Source organism: Anser cygnoides, chromosome 2 (assembly GCF_040182565.1).
Source record: "Anser cygnoides isolate HZ-2024a breed goose chromosome 2, Taihu_goose_T2T_genome, whole genome shotgun sequence".
Lineage (NCBI taxonomy): Eukaryota > Metazoa > Chordata > Aves > Anseriformes > Anatidae > Anser > Anser cygnoides.
In genome coordinates, this window is record NC_089874.1 from 22,060,400 (window position 1) to 22,082,668 (window position 22,269).

Consider the following 22,269-nt stretch of genomic DNA (forward strand, 5'->3'; position numbering starts at 1 on the left):
TTAACCAAACCAATTAATTGCCAAACTCCCCCTCTCTACCTCTGCAGCCACCATTTTGACCATTATTTCAAGAGAAGTGTAGGTTGGGAAGTATCACAGACCTAATTGTTCTCTTCCCTTTTCTTCCAGGAAACACAGTCCTTGGGTTCTTCCATGTGCTAAAGCATCCCCCATCTCCATCAGAAATAAATTCATATTACTATTAGAATATGTGCTCTGCATACAATGTTGATGAAATCAAATTTAGCAATTTCTCTTACCTGTCTTACCCTATTAAAATCAGCTTACTTTCAGACAGAATTTGGCCTGTATTGTTTAATTTCTTCAAAGTTTGTTTTACCTTAGCCACTGAGAAAGTTTGAAATAAAACTTTTCTGTTTCTCTGGCTCTTCCTGTAAATGTATTTATTCTTCACAATCTGTTATCTTTTTCAAAATTCCAAGCAACTCTGTTCTCAATGAATTTGCCCCTCTAAGTGGTTGGTAGTTCCCTTTGTATCACACCTCATGAGATAGCTATGCCCTGTCAATTGATACGTAACGGCTGGCCACGAATGGTTCAGCTTTACAATCTGAAAATTGGATTCAGTGCTGCAGAGAGATCATCATTCCCTAAACCAAATGCATTACAGAGTTTCAGGTCTGATCTCAAACTTCTGATGGGGCTTGCCATTGCATTTCGCAGTTAACAAAATAGGTTGTTTACATACGTATATGTCTTTATAAATTTGGAGGTAACAGGATTTGTAAGATGAGTGATAGAGACTTCACTCCAACATGAAGTTCGAGTGAGTCCCTTGTGCTTTTATATATTTAAGGACTTCTGCTAGGTATTCTGGGGCACAACTAGACTGTCTCTGCAGAGAAGATATCTGTCCTCTTATTTACAAGTTGTGATATAATTTATTTAACATCTGTGATATATTGTGCACAAGAAAACTGTGCTGAACAGTTGCAGAAATGAATTATTAATTAATTGACTTGCAACCATTTATTTGTTCCCTGAGAACTATAGCCAGTACTTCTCATCATTCTTTTCATCTGCGTGGTTCTTTCTTTCTTCAGCTTTCTATTATCTTACAATCACTTGTTCTAGGTTGATGGAAATCCCGTTGTGAACTCTTTGGGGAATTAAGTCTCTCAATGTTTCTGCAGCAATCTTAACAGTTAATAATAAGGAGAAGCCTGATTATGACTTTTTCTGCATGGGAAAGGGAGACCAAGAGAGCAAAACAGGATAAGGGAAGGAGTTCTTGAACTGATCAGCGCCTGCACATTTGCTGTGAAAATGGGCTTTCTCTACAAAGCAAGTCAAGGGAAATGACATTATTGTCAAGGGTTCATACAGACTTTTGGTGCTTAGTTAATTAGAACTGGTTTTCATTCAGCTAGTTCTGTACCACCTCTTTTGTGCTTATTTGCCTGTCTTTGAGCGGGTTTGTTTGTTTGTTTGTTTGTTTTTGCAGGTCAGAGTTGGCTTCCTGCTGTGATGCAGCTCACAATTTTATTGCTTCTCAAAACAACACCCCATTGGGAAGTAACATGAGTTATGAAGTGGACAGTAAAAAGACCATCCTTATTACAGAGGACATTTATAGGATGCTGCCTGTGGTAAGAACTGTATCTTTGCCTGTTATTATACTTGCAGTATCACATATATTGTGGATTAGTAGTAGAGCTGCTTTGTTTCATCCATATGGAAGAGCCCCTTCAGACCCTGTATGTGCTTCTTCATTCACCTTGCAAGACCTTTCGTTGTTTTTTTTTTTTTTTATCTTTCTTCTGCAACGGTGGAGGCATGGACAGCACATCATAGATCTGATTGTAGGTAGAGATGCTACAGAACCCATGTTGCAGCCTGTCTTGGCAGCCAGCTGGTTTCAGAACTGAAACCTCTGAGATAGCTTGCTTTACTTTCCTCATTCCCTTTTCAAGACGTTTCAGTTTTGAACAAAATTTCATATTCCTTGTGTTTCCATGCCCTTTCCAGTGAGGGCTTAGGCATTTAACTTATGAAAGCTGTTTCGGGGTAAACCTGATAGTGGTGTGGGGCCTTTGCAGCCAGAAACACAGATTGAACAAAGGAATCAGATTTTGTAGCTGGGGACTTTTAACAGACATACAGGCTCTGGAGACCAGACAAAGGGGGGCACAAAGATGTACTTAATTTCTCAATACCAGTGCATGGGAGCCCTCTTCCCCCTCTTTGGGATTCTTGATATGTGAGATGAGCCTAGTCCTTTCTTATGCTGCTCTGAATCACTAAAATCTTCATTGAAAAGGAGAAAGTTACAGTGGTTCCAAACTTACACTGAAGGAAAGAAAAATGTGTTTGTTTGTTTGTTTTTTTTTTGTACATATATATATATAAATACATGCTAGGCCAGCCAGAGGTATCTGGCCTGTGTGTTCTCCCGGTGTCTTTTCAGAGCTGAGCAAAGTATTTGAACATGTTGTTTTGTGATGTATTGGTGGGCAGCGTGACATCCGCCACTTTCCCCACTCTTTTTTCCTTGTTCGTAATGGTGCTCCTTCCTGCTTTTCTTTGAGCAAGCTGATGAGAAAAAGAGGAAGGATAATGATTTCTGTAAGCAAGTTTTGACTCAGTTTTACAAGGAGGTTCGGTTTCTGCAGTTGAAGTAGCCCAGCTGTTGGCCTCTCAGTTGAATGCCAGTGCTCCCACAGCAGGAGAGACTGAATGAGATGTATGAGATGTTTCTGAGACCCTGGGGTAACAGCCAACTATATTGTCAACTGAAACAGCCAACAAGTTTCATTAATTTGCTAGGTTGTGATCTGTGCTGGTTCACAAGCGGACGTACTTCGCTCCCATTCAGCTTCCCCACTGCAAGACAGCAACCTCTAAGAGAAGAGGAAGAGAGAAGGTGAACAGCCAGAGGCAGTAACTGCTTCAGTTACCAGTCAGATTCACCATGAGCTAAGCCAGGACACATGCTTATCCCTTGCAGCATCTTCAGGTTCCCTTACATTCATTATTTTACCTCATACAATTGAGCGATTATGAAGTAGTGAGTATTTACAAAGTTATTTTCTATGAGCTGACACAGTCAGCGACCATGTGACAACTCAGCCCGTTACAGTGCAAAGGAAAATGGGTGAGTTTAAACTATCTTCAGTAAGAGTTAGTTCTTTAGCTTGTCAAAAATTCAGTCCACCACTAGATATTTTTTCATTATGCAAATTTAAAATGTATTCATCCAATATTATTCTCTCAAAGTGCTGAAGACAGAAGTAACAGTTCTCAGTCTGTTGGGGCCTATTTTTGGCTCTTGGCTGTCCGTGCCAGGCAACAGCGTCTGCTAAATGGTGAATGCTTTCACTGGGATTTACGGGATTAAACCTGCAAGGACAAATGACTGAAGATGCAAAGAAACAAAACATTTATAAAGCATACGCTGTGTCTTTTTATTTGTTTGTAGTCCCCTCCTCTCTCGGTTTATCCCTTCAAGAACTGTGCAGTGGTTGGAAATGGAGGCATTCTGAAAAATTCCAGCTGTGGAGCTGAAATCGATCGTTCTGACTTTGTGTTTAGGTAAGAGCTGCTTCATCTCACTGAAGAGTGTTGAACATTTCTACAAGCTTGGCAGGCTTGGAAGCATGCCAATGCCAGTTTGTATCAAGGAGGAAAGATCTTCTGCCTCTCAAAGGATACTCTTTCTGCTTTGTAGATTTCAGGACTCTGCTTCCTAAGTAAAGAGGGGACTATGTGGATAGATGTATAGTCCATGATTATAAAGGTACCTTGCCAGTGATGTGAAATTTCATTATCTGAGAATCTGAAATTTCTTTTCATTTAACACCCTTAGGGAGAGAGAACTCTTTTTTTCTTTTTTTTTTAATCAGGAGAAGAGAATGAAAAAAAACTGAAATTGAAACAAGAAAGACTGGTGTTAAATATCAAGTTCACTTTTGCCCCTGGGTTTACAAAAGGTTTACTTAGTCTTAGGTTGTCTCACTAATGCAGTTATTTAACTGCCCCAGTATTGTCTCACCTTCTGTTATCAATCTAAAAAATTGGGCATCTAATTTAAGTATTTTTTTTTCAGTCCCTCTATGGAATGTGGTGAAAAATAGGCACATTCAGAGCATAATTTGAGCCACTCTTTCAGTGCAAGTCGTGGATTGTTGTTTCTGCAAGTAAGGAGATTAACCAAGTGAAGTTTCATCACTCAGTGATGTCCGATCACACGGTCTCCTGGATATTGTTCATCTTCCTGTCTTTGAGTAATATATGGGCTTTTCAAATAATAAAAAAGTATTTCTAATTAGATAACTGATTTTAATACAAATGGGAATTCTGCATCCTAAGATGCTAAACCTAAATACCTGGCTTTAAAAAAATACCTTCTTTACCTTATAACAGAAACCACTGTTTCTGCAGTTGGGTGAGTTACGCTATTGTTGTCTCATGAAACAGCCATCAACATTGCTGTGCCAGCTGAGGGATTGATATCGATCAATCTTTTTAAACAGGAAATAATAGAAGACTTTTCAGATGAAATGCATTGTTTAGGCAAGAAGTGCAATATTTTCCAGCAGCTAACATAGGGCATTCACAGACTGGCTCCTTATGGGATTTTAACTTTGCCTCTGATTTGTGAGATGATTTATGAAAATGAGCTCTCTGTGCCCTATTTTAACCATCTGTACAGTAGATTAAATATTTTTACCAGAAGTGCTCTAAGCCTTATTTAATATTTGTAAAGTGCTTAGAGATCCCTGAGAGCTGACATGAAAGTGTCATTGCACAAGAGAGGAATTTGCAAGTAACTACTGCAAAGCATTTCTGGTGGGCATCTGTTTAAATAAGTGTTTCTCGATTTCAGGTGTAACCTCCCTCCAACTACAGGAAGCATTAGCAAAGATGTTGGCAATAAAACAAACCTTGTGACTGTTAATCCAAGTATCATAGCTCAGAAGTAAGTAACACTGTAATTCTGATTCTGTGCAATATCGTATAATTGTTTGACATGATTTAGTTTTTGTTAAAAATCCATTGGGATACCATCACAGAGAGCAGTGCATACAGATTACCTCATTAATGAGCTTTAGTTCTCATGTAAAATATGCACCATTCTAAATGGAAATCTGTTAAACCTGGCCTTTTGTAGCAGAAAGGAGTCAGCAATACCCAGTTTAGCAAGGTTTTTGATTGGCATCAATCTATACTTTATGACAGAGTAAAACTGATGATTGCAAGTCCGAGCCTCTTCCTTCTCCCCCCTCCCCACCAAGGCTCTCATGAGCCCCAGTATAAGAAAGGAACTGTAATCATAAATCGGGAGAGGTTGGAAGTGTGTCCAACTCTATCAGTGGTACTGTAAACACATTACTAGTTAATGTTCTAAGGGGCTGTTCTGATTAAGGATATTTCCTAAACAGAGGCCCAATTTCTCTAATCTGTTTTCTCTCTCTCTCTTTTTTTTTTTCTTTCTTTTTTTTTTTTTTTGTATAGAAGCTGGTCACACCTTTTTTTTCTCAGAAAATATTTTTTTTTACTTCCTTGATGAAAAAAAAAAAAAAAACACTAATAAGACCAGGCTGACTAATCTGGCATCTTCAGCAGTCTGGAGCTGCAGCTTATCTATGAAAAGGACTGCTGTGGCATGTTATTTACTCCTTACTGATCTTACTTTATCTTATTGTCTGTGATACCTATATTTGGCAAATAGACAACATCAGGCAAAGTTTTGTTTTTATTCTTAAAAGCCAGAAGGAAAGGTACAGTAAGCATAGTAAGCATAGAAATGACTAACAGGCGTTTGTCATTGATTCAGGACAGAACTCGATTTTTTGTAATGAGTACTAACTGCTTTGATGCTTACCCAAAGCAAAATTTAAATTTAAATGAAGATGAATTTTTGCTTCCCATATAATGGATATAGCTCATTGATGTTACTGGGCGTGCACAAGAATATGAGAAAGGAAAACTTAGTCCAGTGACTTAGCTTCACTGGTGACTGCTGGCATGATGCATGATTTCTCTGGGCTTGATTATAGTGCCCTGCCACAGCTACACTCATTTTTAGCCAAATTAAACCACACCAGAACTGATAGCACTTACACTGAAAGTAATAGGAATTAAACCTGTTTGAGGATGAAATGTGATTATGGGAAGACTTTAGGATTTGTAAAGAATAATTATTTAAATATTCAGAGAAGACTGTAGATGCTTTTGAAGGAGGAGAGGGAAGGGAAGTAACTTGGTACCATTCAGCAGAGCTAAGTTTGTTTGCTCATTTAGAAGACCTGTTCTGACTTTACTCACTTTAATTTCTAATACTGTGTTTGGGTACTGGGTTAATCTGATGTTACTACTGTTAAGGTAATCACCTCATGAATTGTGTCTGCCGGGGTATATGATGCAGACAGACTCTCTTGGCGGAAAGAAGCACAATTCTTACGTGTCCTAACAGAGCTGGGCTGTGCTGCACCTTACCATAGCAGAGCTTGAAGGGAAAGCAAGACACGACTGAGTTGTTCAGGCTTTTAGCTAAGCAGGAAGAACAGACATCTAGATTCTGTCCTGAAGGCCTTTTATGCATTTTACACTGAGTAGAAGCAAAGGTGATTCTGGTAGTAAAGGGCAGAAGTTTACCTTTTGGCCACTTTTCCTAGCCATAGGACTTCCTAGCCATAGCTCAGGACTTGCTTGCTTGCTTTCTCTCTGTGACTCTTGAATGCACAGGGCCCCAGGTTCAACAGGAGGGGCTGAGAGTCTCTCATTCATTCTGTTTCAGAGTCTGGTGGTAATGGCACTTTTCTGGGCAGCAGAAGCTGTAAGTTTAAATCCCTTCAGACTGAGAGGGGGTGTGTCTCTCCTTGCATGAGTTCAGTTGTGCGAGAGGCATCTGGTAACTACTCCAGCAGGGAGAGGTTTGAATGGAAATGGCAGTGGCTGCTGTCCTCTGTCTTGAAATGCTGCATGAGAAGAGGGTTTGAACCTGCTCAAGTTGCAAAGAGAAATGAAACCAGGCTTTGCACTTTCTGCTGGAGCCATTTGTGAACAGTGGGTTCTGGTAGCCAAAAAAAAGGTGAAAGCACACTGCTCAGGTGATCAACTACCAACAAAAGAGGACTCGGTGCTTTGAATCCCAAGGGGGGTGCAAATGCCATATGTTCAGGTCATTCAGACAGCTAAGATCTACAAAGGAAATGAATTGAGTAACACCCTTGTGGGTTGTATCACCCTGTAAAGTTCCCTATTCGATATTTGGGAACACTGCATTATCCAGTGGTGAGAAATAAGTTTCTTCTCTGGCTGTTGGGGAACTGAAGCAACTGAGTATAAATTCTCTTCATTTACGAAGTTTGACCTCTAAGTCTTTACAGAACCCCACGTGTGTTCCCTTTGTTGGCAAAGGAGACAAATAGACATGCCTGTATTTTCAGCTATTTTAAAAGCATATCAAAAGCAGCTAAGACCCTGCAAAACTTGAGCACACACTAACCTTTAATGCTCCAAGACTGCTTACATGCATAACTGTATTTTCACAAAGGGCAGACATCCAGGATTTGAAGAGGGGTTATTTTATGCATGTTGATGGCAGAAACATTTTTCACAAATATATGCAGTAGATACCACAGTGCCTGTATTCTTACACAGAGAAAAGTATAAATACGATTTCTTTTTTCCATTCTTCTTTGAAATTTCTTGAATAAATCATTTCTGTAAACAGGTCCTGGTCACATTAACAGTAAATTTGATTTTCTCCAGTAACTCCTGTGTTGCCAAATCAATCCTATGAAATGCAGTCGTATTATACAATAAAGCCAGATTTTCATAACAGCACGTATGATGACATCTAACAGGTTGGTATAAATCTGCAATGTAGACAGGCTGAACTGCTGCAGCAGAGTTCACAGCTCGTATATGCAAGTACAGTTGTACAGTCTTGGTCTGTAATGTATTTATGGCAGTAGTACATTCCATTCACTCTTTTCCTAAAACGTTGTACTTGGCAGATACAACAAACTAAATGAAAAGAAGACAGAATTTGTGGAGAACATCGCGGTCTATGGAGATGCTTTCCTCTTATTACCAGCCTTTTCCTTCAGAAGCAACACAGCCACTTCTTTTAAAGTCTATCACACTCTGCAAGAGTTCAAAGCAACCCAAAGGGCAATATTTTTTCACCCCACCTATCTGAAAAGTCTTGCCCAGTTCTGGAGAACTAAGGGTGTGAAAGCCTATCGTTTGTCATCTGGTTTTATGATCACTAGTGCTGCTGTTGAGCTGTGTGAGAATGTGAAGCTTTATGGCTTCTGGCCTTTCTCAAAATCCACAGAGAAGATGCCAATCAGCCACCACTATTATGACAACCAGCTGCCTAAACCAGGTTTCCATGCAATGCCCAAAGAATACAACCAGATCCTTCAGCTTCATGGCAAAGGCATTTTGAAGTTGCAGTTTGGTAAATGTGAATCAGAATAAAAAGGTAGGTCACATTCTTACCACATAAAATGTCCTTATTTAAGTACTGTGTCAAAGGAAAACTTGTTTTGCAAACAGTTTGGGTCTATTCTTCCTTAAAGACACTTTACAGTCATCAATGGATGCTGTGTTCATAAATAAGAGGAAGATTGGAGTTTTCTGAATAAATATAATGTATTGCAGAGTTGAGAAATGCTTCCTAATAGTGAACTTTAGATTATGGGCATAACTAAATACATATTATCACCACAATTCACAGTCAATCAGTAGTGTCTCCTCATGTCAGATATATGTCTCTACCAACCTATGTTTGGTTTGGTATCAGTGAACCAGCCTCCGTTGCGAGTCGCTTTATTTAAGGCAGTCACATACAATACTCTACAAGAGAAGATGCCTAATCCAGACACAGCCTTTCCAGGTGTATACAAAGGCCAAAGTAAGGATTACGATGAAGGAGTAGCATGCATATGCACTTCGGTTCCCTCTTGTTAGGGAAGGAGATGTTGAGAGCAGTATGCTGTCAGCCCTGGGCTGCTGAACAGCTTGTGGACAGCAGCGAAGAGGCTGCCATGCACTGTAGCAGATCTTGCTGAGCATTTTACCTCGAGGCAGCTCCGAATCTGGGAGTTACAAATATAGGGTGAAGTGTCATTCCCTCACTGTCCTTTCTAACTGTCCCATCCCCCTTGGACCTCTGCCTTCTGTGTATTGCCTTAAAGAAATGCCGCACACAGTCTGGCCCCTGACCTTGAGCCAATTTCCTGCATACAGATGACAGATGACTTTGAAAAGATTTGTCTGCATGTTTTCAATCTTAATTTGCCCTGTTGACAAAATAAGACCCATTTGTACAGATACTTAGAATAGAACATAGAATCTCCCAATTTGGAAGGGTCCCAAAAGGATCACTGAGTCCTACTCCTGGCTCCACACGGGAAGGACCACCCAAAAACCGGACCGTATGTCTGAGAGCGTTGTCCAAACACTTCTTGAACTCTGGCAGGTGTCGGGCTGTGACCACTTCCCTGGGCAGCCAGTGCCCGTACTTCTTCATCTTCTTAGCTAACTGAGAAATTCCCCAGCTCAGAATGCTGGTGTCAGATTTGCCTTCCATACAACCAAGTTTTTCTTTTTAACTTCAATTTTTTTTTTAACTTGAACCCAAGTTAGTATAGCAGTAAGTAAACTGTATAGGTGAACTACCGCTGTATGCAATATGTTTTATTTGGAGTGATGTAATCTTACGACTGTATTTCTAATTCAATAAATTAAAATACCATCAGATTTCTTAAGCTAAGGGCTTTCTTCTGACTAGCTTATGAAATGTATTTTAAGGTACTCTTTGGTGCTCTTTAGAAAACACGCTGTCAAAGATGCATTCACAGTTGGTTCATACTCAGAGGCTGCTAAGTGTTAAACTAACAGATAGCTAATACCAAGAAGGCACAATCTTATTCAGTTTCAGTTTCTTCAAAGAAATAGAAAAATAAACTGCTTTCATGTATTATTAGCACAATATAAAGCAGGCTAGAAGGGACCTAGAAGCTGTCTAGTGAATCCGTTCTCATTTGTAGTCCATGGCAGGAGGTTACCTAAAACGAGGTGTGTATGATTCTGTGATGTGTTTGCAGTTTCATGCTGCTAAGGTAAGCGTTTTCTCTAGTAAAAAGTTGCAGCCTTATGTAGTTTAAGAAATACATAATGTATTTTTCGTAGTGGCAAAGCTGTTTACATTCCTGCATTGTATTTATTCTTCCTACAGTATAAATCGCTGGAGACATACCATGTAATTTTAATTGTAGTAACTACACCAGCTAAGAAAATGGAAGGCAGCTCCTTATGAATTTTTCATCTAGAGAGAAGCAGATAGCAGCCACAAAAATGTTTAAGCATCTGTATAGGTTAATTAAATGCTGTCCACGCTTTGCAGGCTGAAAATGACTTCTGCGGTCAAATTTATGAAATAAACTGTAAAGGAAAAAGCAGCCAGGAGGATAAGTTGTACTGCCCTAATTTTTTTCTCCACTACGTTAATCTCTTCTATTTACAAAGAGAAAAGTTAGTCCTTAAAAAAAATAGAAATTAAATGCTTTCAGTGTGATTTACCATTCTGCTGCTATTATCAACTATTAGAGATAATTGAAATTCTATAATGAGTCTATTTTGCCAGAGATGACCTTTTCTAAAAACTGAACAATCTCATTTCTCTTTTCAATTTCCCTTTAACGTTCTTCTCCCTGCTCCTCACTCTTCCCTGTTAGTGGGTAGCTGAAGGTTCCCTATATCACCGGGTGTCCCCAGAAGTCTCAGGCAGAATTTCCCTCGCACATTCCTGGAGCACAGGTCTGCTGCTCTAAACAAGAGGTGAATGAAGCTGCTGTGCTGCAAGCAGGGAGCAGGTGCCGGAACACTACCGGGAGAGCAGAGCATACCTGCATCCCAATGAACCATTTCAGCCCTGTCACTCCTAAACGCCATCCTTGCCATTGCAGAGGTGAACTTTGCTTGCTGGGTAGAGGGGATTGTCAGGCACCAGAGTCCTGTAGAACTGGTTCTGACCATTGTGGAAACTCCATCAGCCTTAATATCCACTCCTGCACCATTATGATTATGCTCAACAGATATGCCCGTCTTCACTAAAGCAGATGCCTACCTATCACACATGGTAAGATGGGAAAGGAGACATCAGCAAAATCTTGAAATGTAATTAAAATAATGAACTTGATTATTTTGTATTAAATTATCAAATCATTTTTGCTGTGGCCCTGCAGCTGAAGGAAGTCTTGTTTGTTCACTGCTTTAACCTGATAAGCCTAAAGGGTGTGTTATTAGCTTCAAGTAAACATAGGCTCAAGGAGGGGAATTGGCCGGATTCCTATTTAAAAATAGAGAGAAAAATCTGATTAGAAAAATTGTGAGATGATAAATTAATCAGACGGGCAAAAACCTGATTGCTCAGAAGCCTAGTTAAAATGCAAATAATGTCTGACCAAGGAACCATCAGTTTTTCTGCATGCTAGAAAGAGACAGCAGGGAAGAAGAGTATGTGTTGCTTTGACATACTGCACAGCAGCAATAAGCAGCTGCTCAGAGGAGTCAATCAACAGAAAAAAAAACCACACCACAGCAAGTAAGAATGAAACTGAGACTCCCGGAGCCTGGGGAAGAGAACAGTGCTCAATCGTCCAAGCAGAAGGCACTGAAGGAGGAGAGGTGGAGCAGAGAGGAGCTGGAGGTTAGAGTTAGAACTGCTGAGTGAGTGCATGTTACCTGGAAAGTAAAAATTGGCTCTAGGCTTTTCCATTCCAAGCAGATGACTAAAAGCCATCTATTTTTGACAGAGGGAGAAGCAGTGCAGCCTTCCAGCCCAGGTGGAGCTGCCTGGGCAGCATCAAGTAGAGCAGGGGGCTGCTGCCTCTTCACTTTCTCGTGATTCTCTTCTCATCAAAGAGAGTCGTGTTGTTCCAAACTGCCAGCATGTGATGTTTTTTTTAATACTGAAAGCTGCTGGAAATCCAAATAAGTTATAAATACTACTATAAATAACCTATTTATAAATATAATTGTTATAAATAACCTATTTACAATAGCCAACATGAGCTTAAATCCTACTGGAATTCTTTTATCCTTGTGGTGTCTCAGTGTAGCTGGAGAAATATGAGCTACATCACAATTTACTTTTAATTACCTCGAGAAAAATGATACCACATTTTGAAAATAAGGACCCCTCTGGATTCCTGTCAGGCAGCCGAATTTCAGCCGATCCTTGACTTGGGAAAATACTATCCAGCATGAAATTATTACATGCGTGCAATGGTGAAACTAAGATCTTCTGCTTTAGTAGCCATGCGGTATAGCTTTTAAGTACACACTTTGCTCATGTGTTCAGCCACTGAGCTAAGTTTAAGTGTTAAAAATAATGTCAGCAATGAAACCAGTGGAGATAAGTTGCTTCTATTTAGTTAAAACCCACCAGAATAGAAAAATTTAGATTAAATCAGATTAGAATTTAAATTAGGTTTTAAATCGAATGAAAAAAAAAATCTTTACAGATTTATGAGGGTTTTGTTTTGTTTTTCCACAGCAGAACTAGCCTGTTGAAGAAACAGAATAATTTCATTCTCTAGCTATTGCAAAATGTGATTAAGATAATTTAATTCACCCATATTCAGATTTGCAGTGGATGTGTTTATGCCCAGCCTTGTTCAGCTTAGGAAGGCTGAAGAGGGTGGTGCAGGTGGGGTAAGTGGGAGCAGTTCTGGGGGTATTAAAGTGAAGCAGTCCTCCTTTACAAAGAGCAGATGCTCAGGCTAGGTCAGGCACTAAGAGTCCAGCTTACCCAGGAGACTTCTGTGAGCCTGTAGGACTGTATAATAAATGTCACCGACTTCCAGTTTGAAATAAGGCAGAAAAAGCACATGCAGAAGGTGAAATGCATACACAGAGGACCAAACTGTTGGTCGATTTGGAATATAACAAGCGGTTTTCCTACTGTACAAGTAATATCAGTAACATGTTTTATTGTTTTAATTCCAGGGTGATGATGCTAAGGAGACAATTTGTGTATCTCAGCAGCTTGGTGTTGGATTTGATCCGATGTGATTTCGTGAGCATTAAACTGCATTATTACAATAGAGAAATATTTTACACTTGGGAAGAAAAGAAAGTGATTTTTCACACACTGACTGCTACATTTCTGAACCTCGAGTAATCTTTTTTTTTTAATACAAAATAGCATTTGTCTGGTAAATTATGAAACTCCTTACTATTGTTTTAATTGTAGCAAAGCACAATCTCAGGATGGTGGCAATATGTGACGTTCATCATGTTTTGCTTCTTAAAGCATTACTAAAATATTTTGATGTAAGATCTCCGATTTTGTTACTATCCCATAATACAGGCAGTAGCCTCTGTATGGGAGCTCCGTGAGTTGGCAGTGAACACTTCCAATTAAGAACTTGATCCTGTAACAGCTAGCATTTGTCTACATGAGAAAGGTGATGAGAAGAGCAATGGTGGAGTACTGAATTCAGAGCTAAATCATCCTTAGTTTGTCCCTGGGTGCACAAATGAAAAAAGTTCCTCAGGTTAGAGATAGTCAAGTAGTTTATGTGCTTTAATTTTGTGGCCAATAGATAATGCTGTGGATTTAATGGGATCGCTCATGTGAATGATGTTAATTTTGTGAACAACTGTGTGAAGGACCAGAGATGTATAATTATTTTCAAACCTCTCTTCCTGCTCCTGTTCCTGTCTAAGGTCCAGCTCAGCTCCAAATGAGGACAATAAACCAGGTTTCATGCTGCAGTCCCCAGAGTCCTGGTAGGGCATGACTTTGCACACGTTCCTGCAATCCCAGATCTATATCTCTGCTGACACACGAGATGGACCATTCACTAGAAAAATGATCTGTACCAGCCCTAGCAGTTTTTCTGTTGTTTTTTTTTTTTTTTTTTTTCACCTAGCATAACACCTTTCTCTGTGTGACCACAGATAAAGAAACTGCATTGAGCGTTATTAGAAGAACATTCCCTTTAGAGTCAGCTCCTATACCAGGGCATATGAGAAAAAAATTACGGTTACTTAATTCAAACCCTGTGCAGTTCTTGTGCTTAAAGTTTCCATATGGTCCAGTGGAGCAACATCCTGCAAAAAGCAAAAGTGAAATAAAGAATCACATTAACATTTATGGGCGCTACAACAAGCAGTTGTTCCCCTAGCTGTAGCAGCTTGTATATTTCTGCTTATACTTTTTACTGCAGTGAAAAAAAAAAAAAGTGGTAACCTGTTTCTGTTACAAGAAGAGTTTCAGTGGTTTTTTTGAGACTCAATGATCAGTTCAAAGATAAAGTGTCCTTCCTGTCCTTTCGCAGTCAGATACTGTCAGGTATTTTCTTTACTAAAACTCATTTTACCACAGTAGCACTAAATCCCCAATCAACTGATAGTTTACAGAGCATTCAATTTTCCACTCATTGAGGATTATTTCTGCCCCCCCTCCCCCCCCAAAAAAATGTATTGAACCTTATAAAAGACATTTTTAGGCTGATACGTTATAAGAGCTTTCTATACTGATGTAATATTTGAAAGCTTACCTTGCAGCAGTTTTATAATCACAGAAATAATCCTAAAAGTGTTAGAATCAATCGTTATCATTCCCGTTCTGTTAGCTGAGAAATATTCAGCATTTTGAGCCATTTCCAAATAATGATATCAGAATCTAATAGCACCCCACTAATACACAAGTGGACCTCTGAATATCAGTAGGGCTTTTAACAGAAACAAAGATGTCATAATTGAGCCGCTGGTACAGCTGTGTTACCAGCTGGTGACTGAAAAAGGCGAGCACAAGGGTTTGATTCATTGTGGTCTGTTACTGTTCCAGCACCACACGTCCACATTTTGTCCTCACTAGCAGTGAAATTTGTGCCAGTTTCTGGCCACGGGCATCTGTCACTTGTGCAGAGAGCTGGCTGCTGTAAGACCTCGCATCCACGTTACAAGTCTGGTGGATGATTGCCTACTGCAAGACCCCAATTAAGAGGTAAAAGACAAATTTGCTCCCTCCAAATTTGCTCCAAGACAAAATCTGGACAAGACAAATAAAAGACCAGTTTTCTCCGAGAATTTTTCTTTGCCGTAAATCACTCGTGTGGACTGTACCTGAGTGTTGGTAACTGGAAGCTGTGCAAAGTGATGTACTTTGCGTGATGCAAATAGCCTTGGTTGAGACCCACCTCGTATTTCCTCCAGGAGTCAAAGACGTACCTGTGTTCAGGCAAGGACTGTAACTTACCCCCACCTAGTGCAGAGCAATGAGATGATCTTGGCTGTGTAGCTTTTCCTCCTTCTTGCTGAGTTCTGTTCAGCCTACGGATCATTATCTCAAAGGGCTCCACAGGTAATTTTTATTCCTTCCCCTTATTTTCTTCCATCCTGGCTGGCTCCACCTTTGAGCTCAGTGCAGGGAGAGATCAGTGCCACATATGTAGCAGGATTTGGGATTGGACTGTCCCTGTAGTTTTGGGGTTGAAACTGCTGTTATGTTTCGAGGCAAGGAGAGTTTGCTAACACAGACGTACAGCTGGCCTCAGTCCTCAAAACTATTTCTTGCCGCGTTCACCAGTGCAGACCTTGTGCCCAGGTAAGAGCTCCATTTCCTTTGAGATTTGCTAGTTGACACCTGTAGCTGCATGGCATGAAATTTTTATGTAAGCTGTAAGAAGCACCTGTCAGAGCCTCAGTTTAGTCGTGTGGCAGTTGGAGCAGACCCCAGACCAGTCTTTATAGCCCTCGACTCTTCCTGTGCTTTGCATGGGAGTAGAAGCAGCACCCAACGTGGCAGGGAGGGGCTGCAAGCCCACTCAGCCCTGTAGCCACCTGCCACTCACGCCCTCGGGTGAGCTACATGGTCTGAGTTCCAAAAATTCAGACATCTTTTAGAGACTGAGACAGTCTCGCGTGGTATCTACAACAGTTGCAAGTGTTTGTATGTGCTTAGAGGTGATGCATAGGTTATACCATCCAGTGCTCAGATTAAATTTGATGAACTATTCAGCATGAGTAAAATGCAAAGCCTGGTTTTGTGTAAGTAGAGAAGGGGAGAAGCAACTTTCTGTGTTGGATAGCACCGTATTACCTCATGTCAGTGAATAAATGTGTGCTGTGTGCTATGACACACCACAGAGCTGAAGTTACTGTGTGTCTGGGCTATTTCTGTGCAGCTATGTTATTTATAACACACGTATATTAGTAACTAGAAAGTTTATTGGAATATATTTTAAGAGATGTAGCTGAAAAGAAGAAAACTGTTCTAGTTTCCTTGACAAAACAGGTCTAAACTGAAGGGTTTAATGGATCAGCACAAATGGGGGCAAAGTTCTGTAACACGGACAGATACTCTGACTTTTTAGTGCCTTCAGTGAAGTCTGAACTTGGCATTGACCTGAAGACCTGCTCCTTTGTGCTCTCAGAGCTCTCAGCCATTTATGTGGAGCACAAGACTGGCAAGAAGTGTGTGGAGGGATTGTTAACCTTTCCTGCCCTTTCCTGCAAATACTCTTAACTCCTCCTTAGTATAAAAACGCAGTCTGTTAGACTTTAGATTAAGAAATTATCTATAATGTAGCTTTCTCAGGCCACGCTCCAGACGCGAAGCCATTGTGTGATGCTGGTCGCATCCACTCCACATCACCGGAGCGCAGCTCTCGCGCTTGGTTTTGTTGTCGCTGCTGCTGCCGTGTGCATTGTGGCTGGTCCTGCTTCATTTGTGCATGGGCCAGGCGAGCTAATAGCAGCATTTCTGGGCGGCAGAGTGCAGTCAGATTAATCAAGACTTGCCAAATTACAGTCACTGTGGTAAAGGATGCTTTCTCTGACAGCTGAATAAATTATTTCTCGTTTAGGGTACATCTGTGCCAGGTTAACGATGAGTAAATGGATTTGGTACCTGGCTGGGAATGTTTATGATGCTTTTGCAAGTCCAAGCCAAGTGCGGTTTTGATTAAGGACTCTTGACCAGAGGTTAGGAAGGGCCTCTCAGCTCCCTCTGCTTCGTATGAGGAATAATCATTCCTGGGGTTTGTGGGCCTCCAGTGCTGTCACACGCTGCGGAGTGAATACAGAGATTAAATAGTTTTCTAAAGATAGAAGCACTGCCAATGTGGTAATAGTTCCACTGTACCTTTGCAGGGGCTGACAGTGTCCTTGCACATGACTGGTTCATGGCATCCTTAGATTAAAGCCCGCTTGTCTGCTTTTGTTCCTTTTTCTCCTCCGAATCTTTACTGTTGCATTTTCCTGTAGGATCCGGCGCTGCCTGGAGTTAGTTACTGCTTTTCCCTCGGGGGGCGTTACGTGGTTCTGTTTGGTGTCTGTCACTGAGCCTCTATGGCTATGAATCAAATGCTGCTGTGCTTGCAGCATAGTAAAACACACTTAAGATGGCTTGGTTTACAGCCGCAGGGAAGGCAGCAGTGTTCACACTGAGGGGCTAAATTTGGGCCGTAGCTCCGCGGTGACTTCAGCTGTGAGGGCTGGCGATGGGGTCCAGCCCCCCTTCTTGTGCTCCAGCCCTTCCTTCGTGCTGTCTGTGGTGCCTGTCTGCTCCCACACTGACCCATTTGGCACACCGAGCCGGCACAAAGCTAACCTGGCGCCAGAAGGAGAAAATCGGCTCTTGCCAACAGAGCCAGGGGAATTCCAGTCACAGCAAAGGAGGGCTGAGACCAGGCGGGTGGCAAGGTAGGGACGCAGCAGTGCCCTTTTGGTATCTGATGGCTCTTGGGTGGGCCCAGCTGTCCGCCGAAGCCTACGTCAAGCCGGGGAGGCGACACCGCTGGGGACCGTGGGGGCAGAACAGCAGGGAGGCTGCTCTGCTGCTGCAGGGCTGGAGCCCATCTTTCCCCCAGGGACAGAGGGGGCTTGAGGGCTCTGGGTACCTGCACTTGTTGATTAGTGATATGGTTTAGTGGAGGGCTTGTTAGTGTTAGGTCAGAGGTTGGTCTAGGTGATCCTGGAGGTCTCTTCCAACCTCGATGATTCTGTGGTTCTGTGATTGTTGCTGCTCTTTTCTCCCTTTCCCAATTCAGTCATTTTAATAAGCTGCCCACCAGCAGTGGGTTCAGAAATGATGACCGTAAATGAAGACTTTGACTGGAAATACTGTTTCTCGCTTGGTAAGCTTGCATAAACTTGCACGCAATTCAGCACACCTGGGCTTTCAGCCTCTGCTCAGCCCAGCATCTCATACAACATCTGCAGAGACCAGGGTGCTGTAGTACTTTGAAGCAGTAAAATTCTTACACGTGAGCTTGCTGGTTAAGTGTATCTTAGCTGGAACTATTCACAGCCAGGTAATCCTTTATCTTGCAATATTCCAGCAGCCAATCTCTCTCCTCTCTGGGTCTGCTTGCCCAGAGTAGTGGCAAAGGGGCATGTTATTACCGCATAGAGCCTGGCTTTCTTGGTTTCAGATTCTCTCATTTTAGGCAGGAAAATCCTCCTTCTCTGCATTTCTGGATAGCCAGAGTTTCACAGGCTGCTGCTCTCTTGGGATACTCTGAAAGAATCATTTGAGGCTTTCGGCTACAGGGCACAATGAGTGGGCAAATTTATTACTGCTAAGCTTTGTTCTGGATCTTCATGAGGCTCATATTAAGTATTTCTTAATTGGCTCTAAATTATAATAATGCATCAAGTAGAGCATGAGAAGATCTGCAGCATACCACTAAGCAGAGGAACTGGTGTGGTTATTTAGCGGTCTCTGTTTGTAACATAACCTTTCAGAGCACCTTCCTGTCCCATGGACCCCATCACGAGGGAAATGAACTAAAATTATTGTGATGTATGAGAATTTACTGAACTAACATCCTTTTGTGGGTGAGAAATAACTGCCCTTCAGTGGCCAGTGTTGGCAAATACCGATTTAAGGATGAAAACACTCCGACTGTGTTTCTTAATTCAAATACTAGAACTGCTGGAACTTCTCATCCCTTGTTAAATCCAAGAAGGAATGGCATCCTCGCATTGCTTTCCAATAACTAGTCAAGCCTGTCTTTTGCTAAATTCTGAGGTAGCATCAGCAGTACAGTGTGCCACATAAATTGCTGCACCTAGTGCTGTTTTGTCTTTTATTTCTTTCATCCTGCTTTTCTCCACAGCGGGAGACGGCTCAGAAAGCTGCGTAATGGAAGCATTTTCATGATCCCACCATTAATTCATGGTACTATGGCAAGAGGCTATCGGAATGAATAATGCTAATGGTTGGGATGGGATATTCTAGTGTAAGACAAGATTATGGGTTTCTAAATCCTCACCATTCACTTCAGTCCCCGACAAGAGGAGATCCTTCACAGCAAGCCTGTGGTTCAGCAGCCTGCTAGGTTTCTCAGCTCTTGGCTTAGCGGTGAGGTGATTCCCTAAAAATCCTTTTTCTACTTCTTAGTGCATTTATTTTTAGTGCTTATGGTACAGAATTGTTCTTAGACTGTTGTGAAATTGAAGTGTAGTAGCTGAAATTTCTGCTTGTTTTATATGCACATTTTATATAGTAGGTTCAGATGTGTTCTTTATGTTAATATTCTTAATGTTCTTTTCTTCAGGTATTGAATTAAAACTATTTTAAAATATTCATTTTATTTTATTCTACCAGAGTAAGCTGCAGGGAAAGTTACATAATGCCACCTAAAATAAGAGTGATACATCCCAAAGTCATTTTTGAGGGTATCTGACTGATTTCTAGAAGGGAATGTTTGGGACAGCTGCTTCTTGGATTTGCCTTTCTAAGGCAGGGCTAAGAGGCCACCTCTGCTGCTGGTTTAGGTCAAGAAATACAAGTAAGGAAATAGGTGAATGGAGAGGTTCTGCTTGGGACTTCTGCTAAGGGATGCCAAATGCATGTTTTCTTCTTTTCAGAGACTGTTCCGTGTGTCAAGATGTAATTTCACAAAGTTTCCCCAATAGCTCGTGCCCAGAGGTTTCATGGTCTCTCCAAAGGTGCACTGTGCTCACTTCTGGCCCAGTGCTCTCAATGCAGTTTGTCTCTGTCCGAGCAGAGCTTTCCCGTCCCTGGAGCTGGTGTAGTTGTGTTCCACGAGCGCCAAACTCCGCGTGAAGCTGCTCTGCAGCTGCTCTTTCCAAAAAGGTTCCCTCAAATTCTCTCGATGCTGAACTTATTTATGTTTTCAGATGTGAACTCGATGTTGTCTGTCCGCACATGAGTAGCACGTGTGCAGCCTACCGTAGACGTGTCTGCGCAGGATTTAGGAGGAGGCAGGGAAAGCCCCTCAAACGCGTGTGTGCTTTTATTACAGAAAACCAAGATGAAGTTGTATTGTTGAGTCATCTGTTAGCTGATCCAATTTATACTTTGTTTTCATGTTTTAAGTGCCTAATGATTTTTTGTCGAGGAGGCAATGGTTTCTCTGTTACAATGCATACTTAGAATTCTGCACTTGTTACCTGTTCTGTAATAGAACATTTTTTTTTTGCAGTTTCTGTTTGGAAATAAAGACTTATTAGCCATAATTGTGATTTATTTTCTTGTTTAATTCCTGAGCCTTAGCAATTAAAAAGACATCTTCTGAGGCACAGCAGTGTAGACAATGCATTAGTCTGATTTCTCCACAGCAGTGTTAGCCACTGTCAGTACAAATATGAACAGTTCATTAAAAATGAACAGGGAAGAAAGCAAGCTGTGCTTGAAAACAGGTATGGGCTGTGCATTGGTGCCTCTATAAAGATATATACCTTAAATAATTCTTTCATGTCATTTCAATCTTTTCCATTCCTGTATGGCAACACAGTTACCCATCTGCTGTTGTTAATTCTGTTGACTTGAAATAATTTTATTTTTTATTTCAGCAAATGAAGAAAATTCAAACAAGAAAAAGAAGCAAACAAGAAACAAAACGTGTTGCATTTTTTCTCTAAAAAGTAGCTATACATTTTGAAAAATATCTCTTAAAAATAACCAAGCAATTTGAAACATGATTAACTGAAAACCTTAAAACCAATCATGTGAAAGTTTTTCATGGAAAATACTGACCGTGAGTACATGTCTAGTAGAGGCATACCTGGCGGACCTCAAGGACACAGGACATAGGACACACACACAGATACTTGTAGTAAGTGCGCTTCAAACAGATGAATTTCAGAGAAAGAATTTCCTCTCATTGCATTTACTTCTCCCTTTAGGGCAAAAGAAGGCCATCTAGCTTCTGTGCTGCTTGCTGTGACTTCTCCAAATAGAAGCTGGCTGTCTCATCAAATCAGGGCAAATGTGTAAGTGCAGCTGGTTTGTGACGTGGACTATTATCCTTTAGGGCCCTCTAGGGACTGAACTGCAATTGCCAATTTGTATTGAAGCCAGAAGAGAGGATGAGAACTGAAAGGTTTTGTTGGACCTCGCAGACCACGAAGTGGCTTCTGCCCAACGATGAAGATCTGGGCGGTTGTCACCTCTCCCCTTCCCATAGAGTGTCAGTCTTTCAGAAACAAAGGGTTTCTTTTGTTTGCTATGCTAACAGCTGGAATTGCATATGTGTGTGATATAGATGCAAATATGTCCTCATAAACTGAGCTGTTGCTGAAGCAGAAGTGCAACTTCTGACGTGGAAGGAAAGTGTCTTAAAATGAGCGTAGCCATCTCAAACATTTAGCTGATGAGCAGCTAATTGGTGAAAGAGCAGCACTGTCTGGTGATCAGGATTGCTTGTCCAGGTACAGAATAAGTGAGCCGTGCCCCAAACAAAGTATTGCCTCTTCCTCAACCCCTGCTTAGAAGGGAGCAGTCTGGAAGAGGCTGGCTGGGGAAGGTGAGGGTGGGAGGGATGTGGCTGTGCGTTGGAGTTTCCTTGTCAAACAGCTGTAGTGCCTCTGGATCATGGCAAGCAGAAACCATCCTCCTATGGAGAGAACCTCTCACATGAAGACGGCTCTTCTGCTATGGGAAACACGTGGTCACTGGTGGTAGAAGGACTTAAGAAGGAATTTTTCTCCAAGCAGCAAGACTGGCCAAGACCAGGTTAGGTTTTTCTCCTCTCTCAAAATACTGCTAGGCAAAAAGTGTCACGTAAAGATGTTGCAACATAAAGGCACTTATGTTCATTGGGGTGGTTGAGGAGAGGAGAATGGCTAAAATCTAGGCCACAAGATGAAAGTCATGGCAGTGGGCTAGCGGACCTGGGATCATGGCCACACCACAGCCAGCAGCTGGAAAAGGATGCATATAGCTGAGGAAGACGATCAGCATTTTAAAAAGAGAGAGGAGATCACCTCCTCCTGAAGGATCCTAGTATTCCCTTGTTTTGGTAT

General features: G+C 41.3%; 1 protein-coding gene across 1 annotated transcript in view; it reads left to right on the forward strand.

Annotated features, from left to right (window-relative positions):
- Positions 1-20,481, forward strand: part of ST8SIA6 (ST8 alpha-N-acetyl-neuraminide alpha-2,8-sialyltransferase 6) — a 46,740-nt gene extending 26,259 nt beyond the window's left edge. The window contains exons 5-9 of the mRNA XM_048061691.2: positions 1,466-1,610; positions 3,440-3,552; positions 4,847-4,939; positions 7,986-8,458; positions 12,991-20,481. Of these exons, the coding sequence (XP_047917648.2) occupies positions 1,466-1,610; positions 3,440-3,552; positions 4,847-4,939; positions 7,986-8,454 (820 nt within the window). The 3' untranslated portion in view covers positions 8,455-8,458; positions 12,991-20,481. The remainder of the gene's footprint in view (positions 1-1,465; positions 1,611-3,439; positions 3,553-4,846; positions 4,940-7,985; positions 8,459-12,990) is intronic.
- The last annotated feature ends 1,788 nt before the right edge of the window (positions 20,482-22,269 follow it).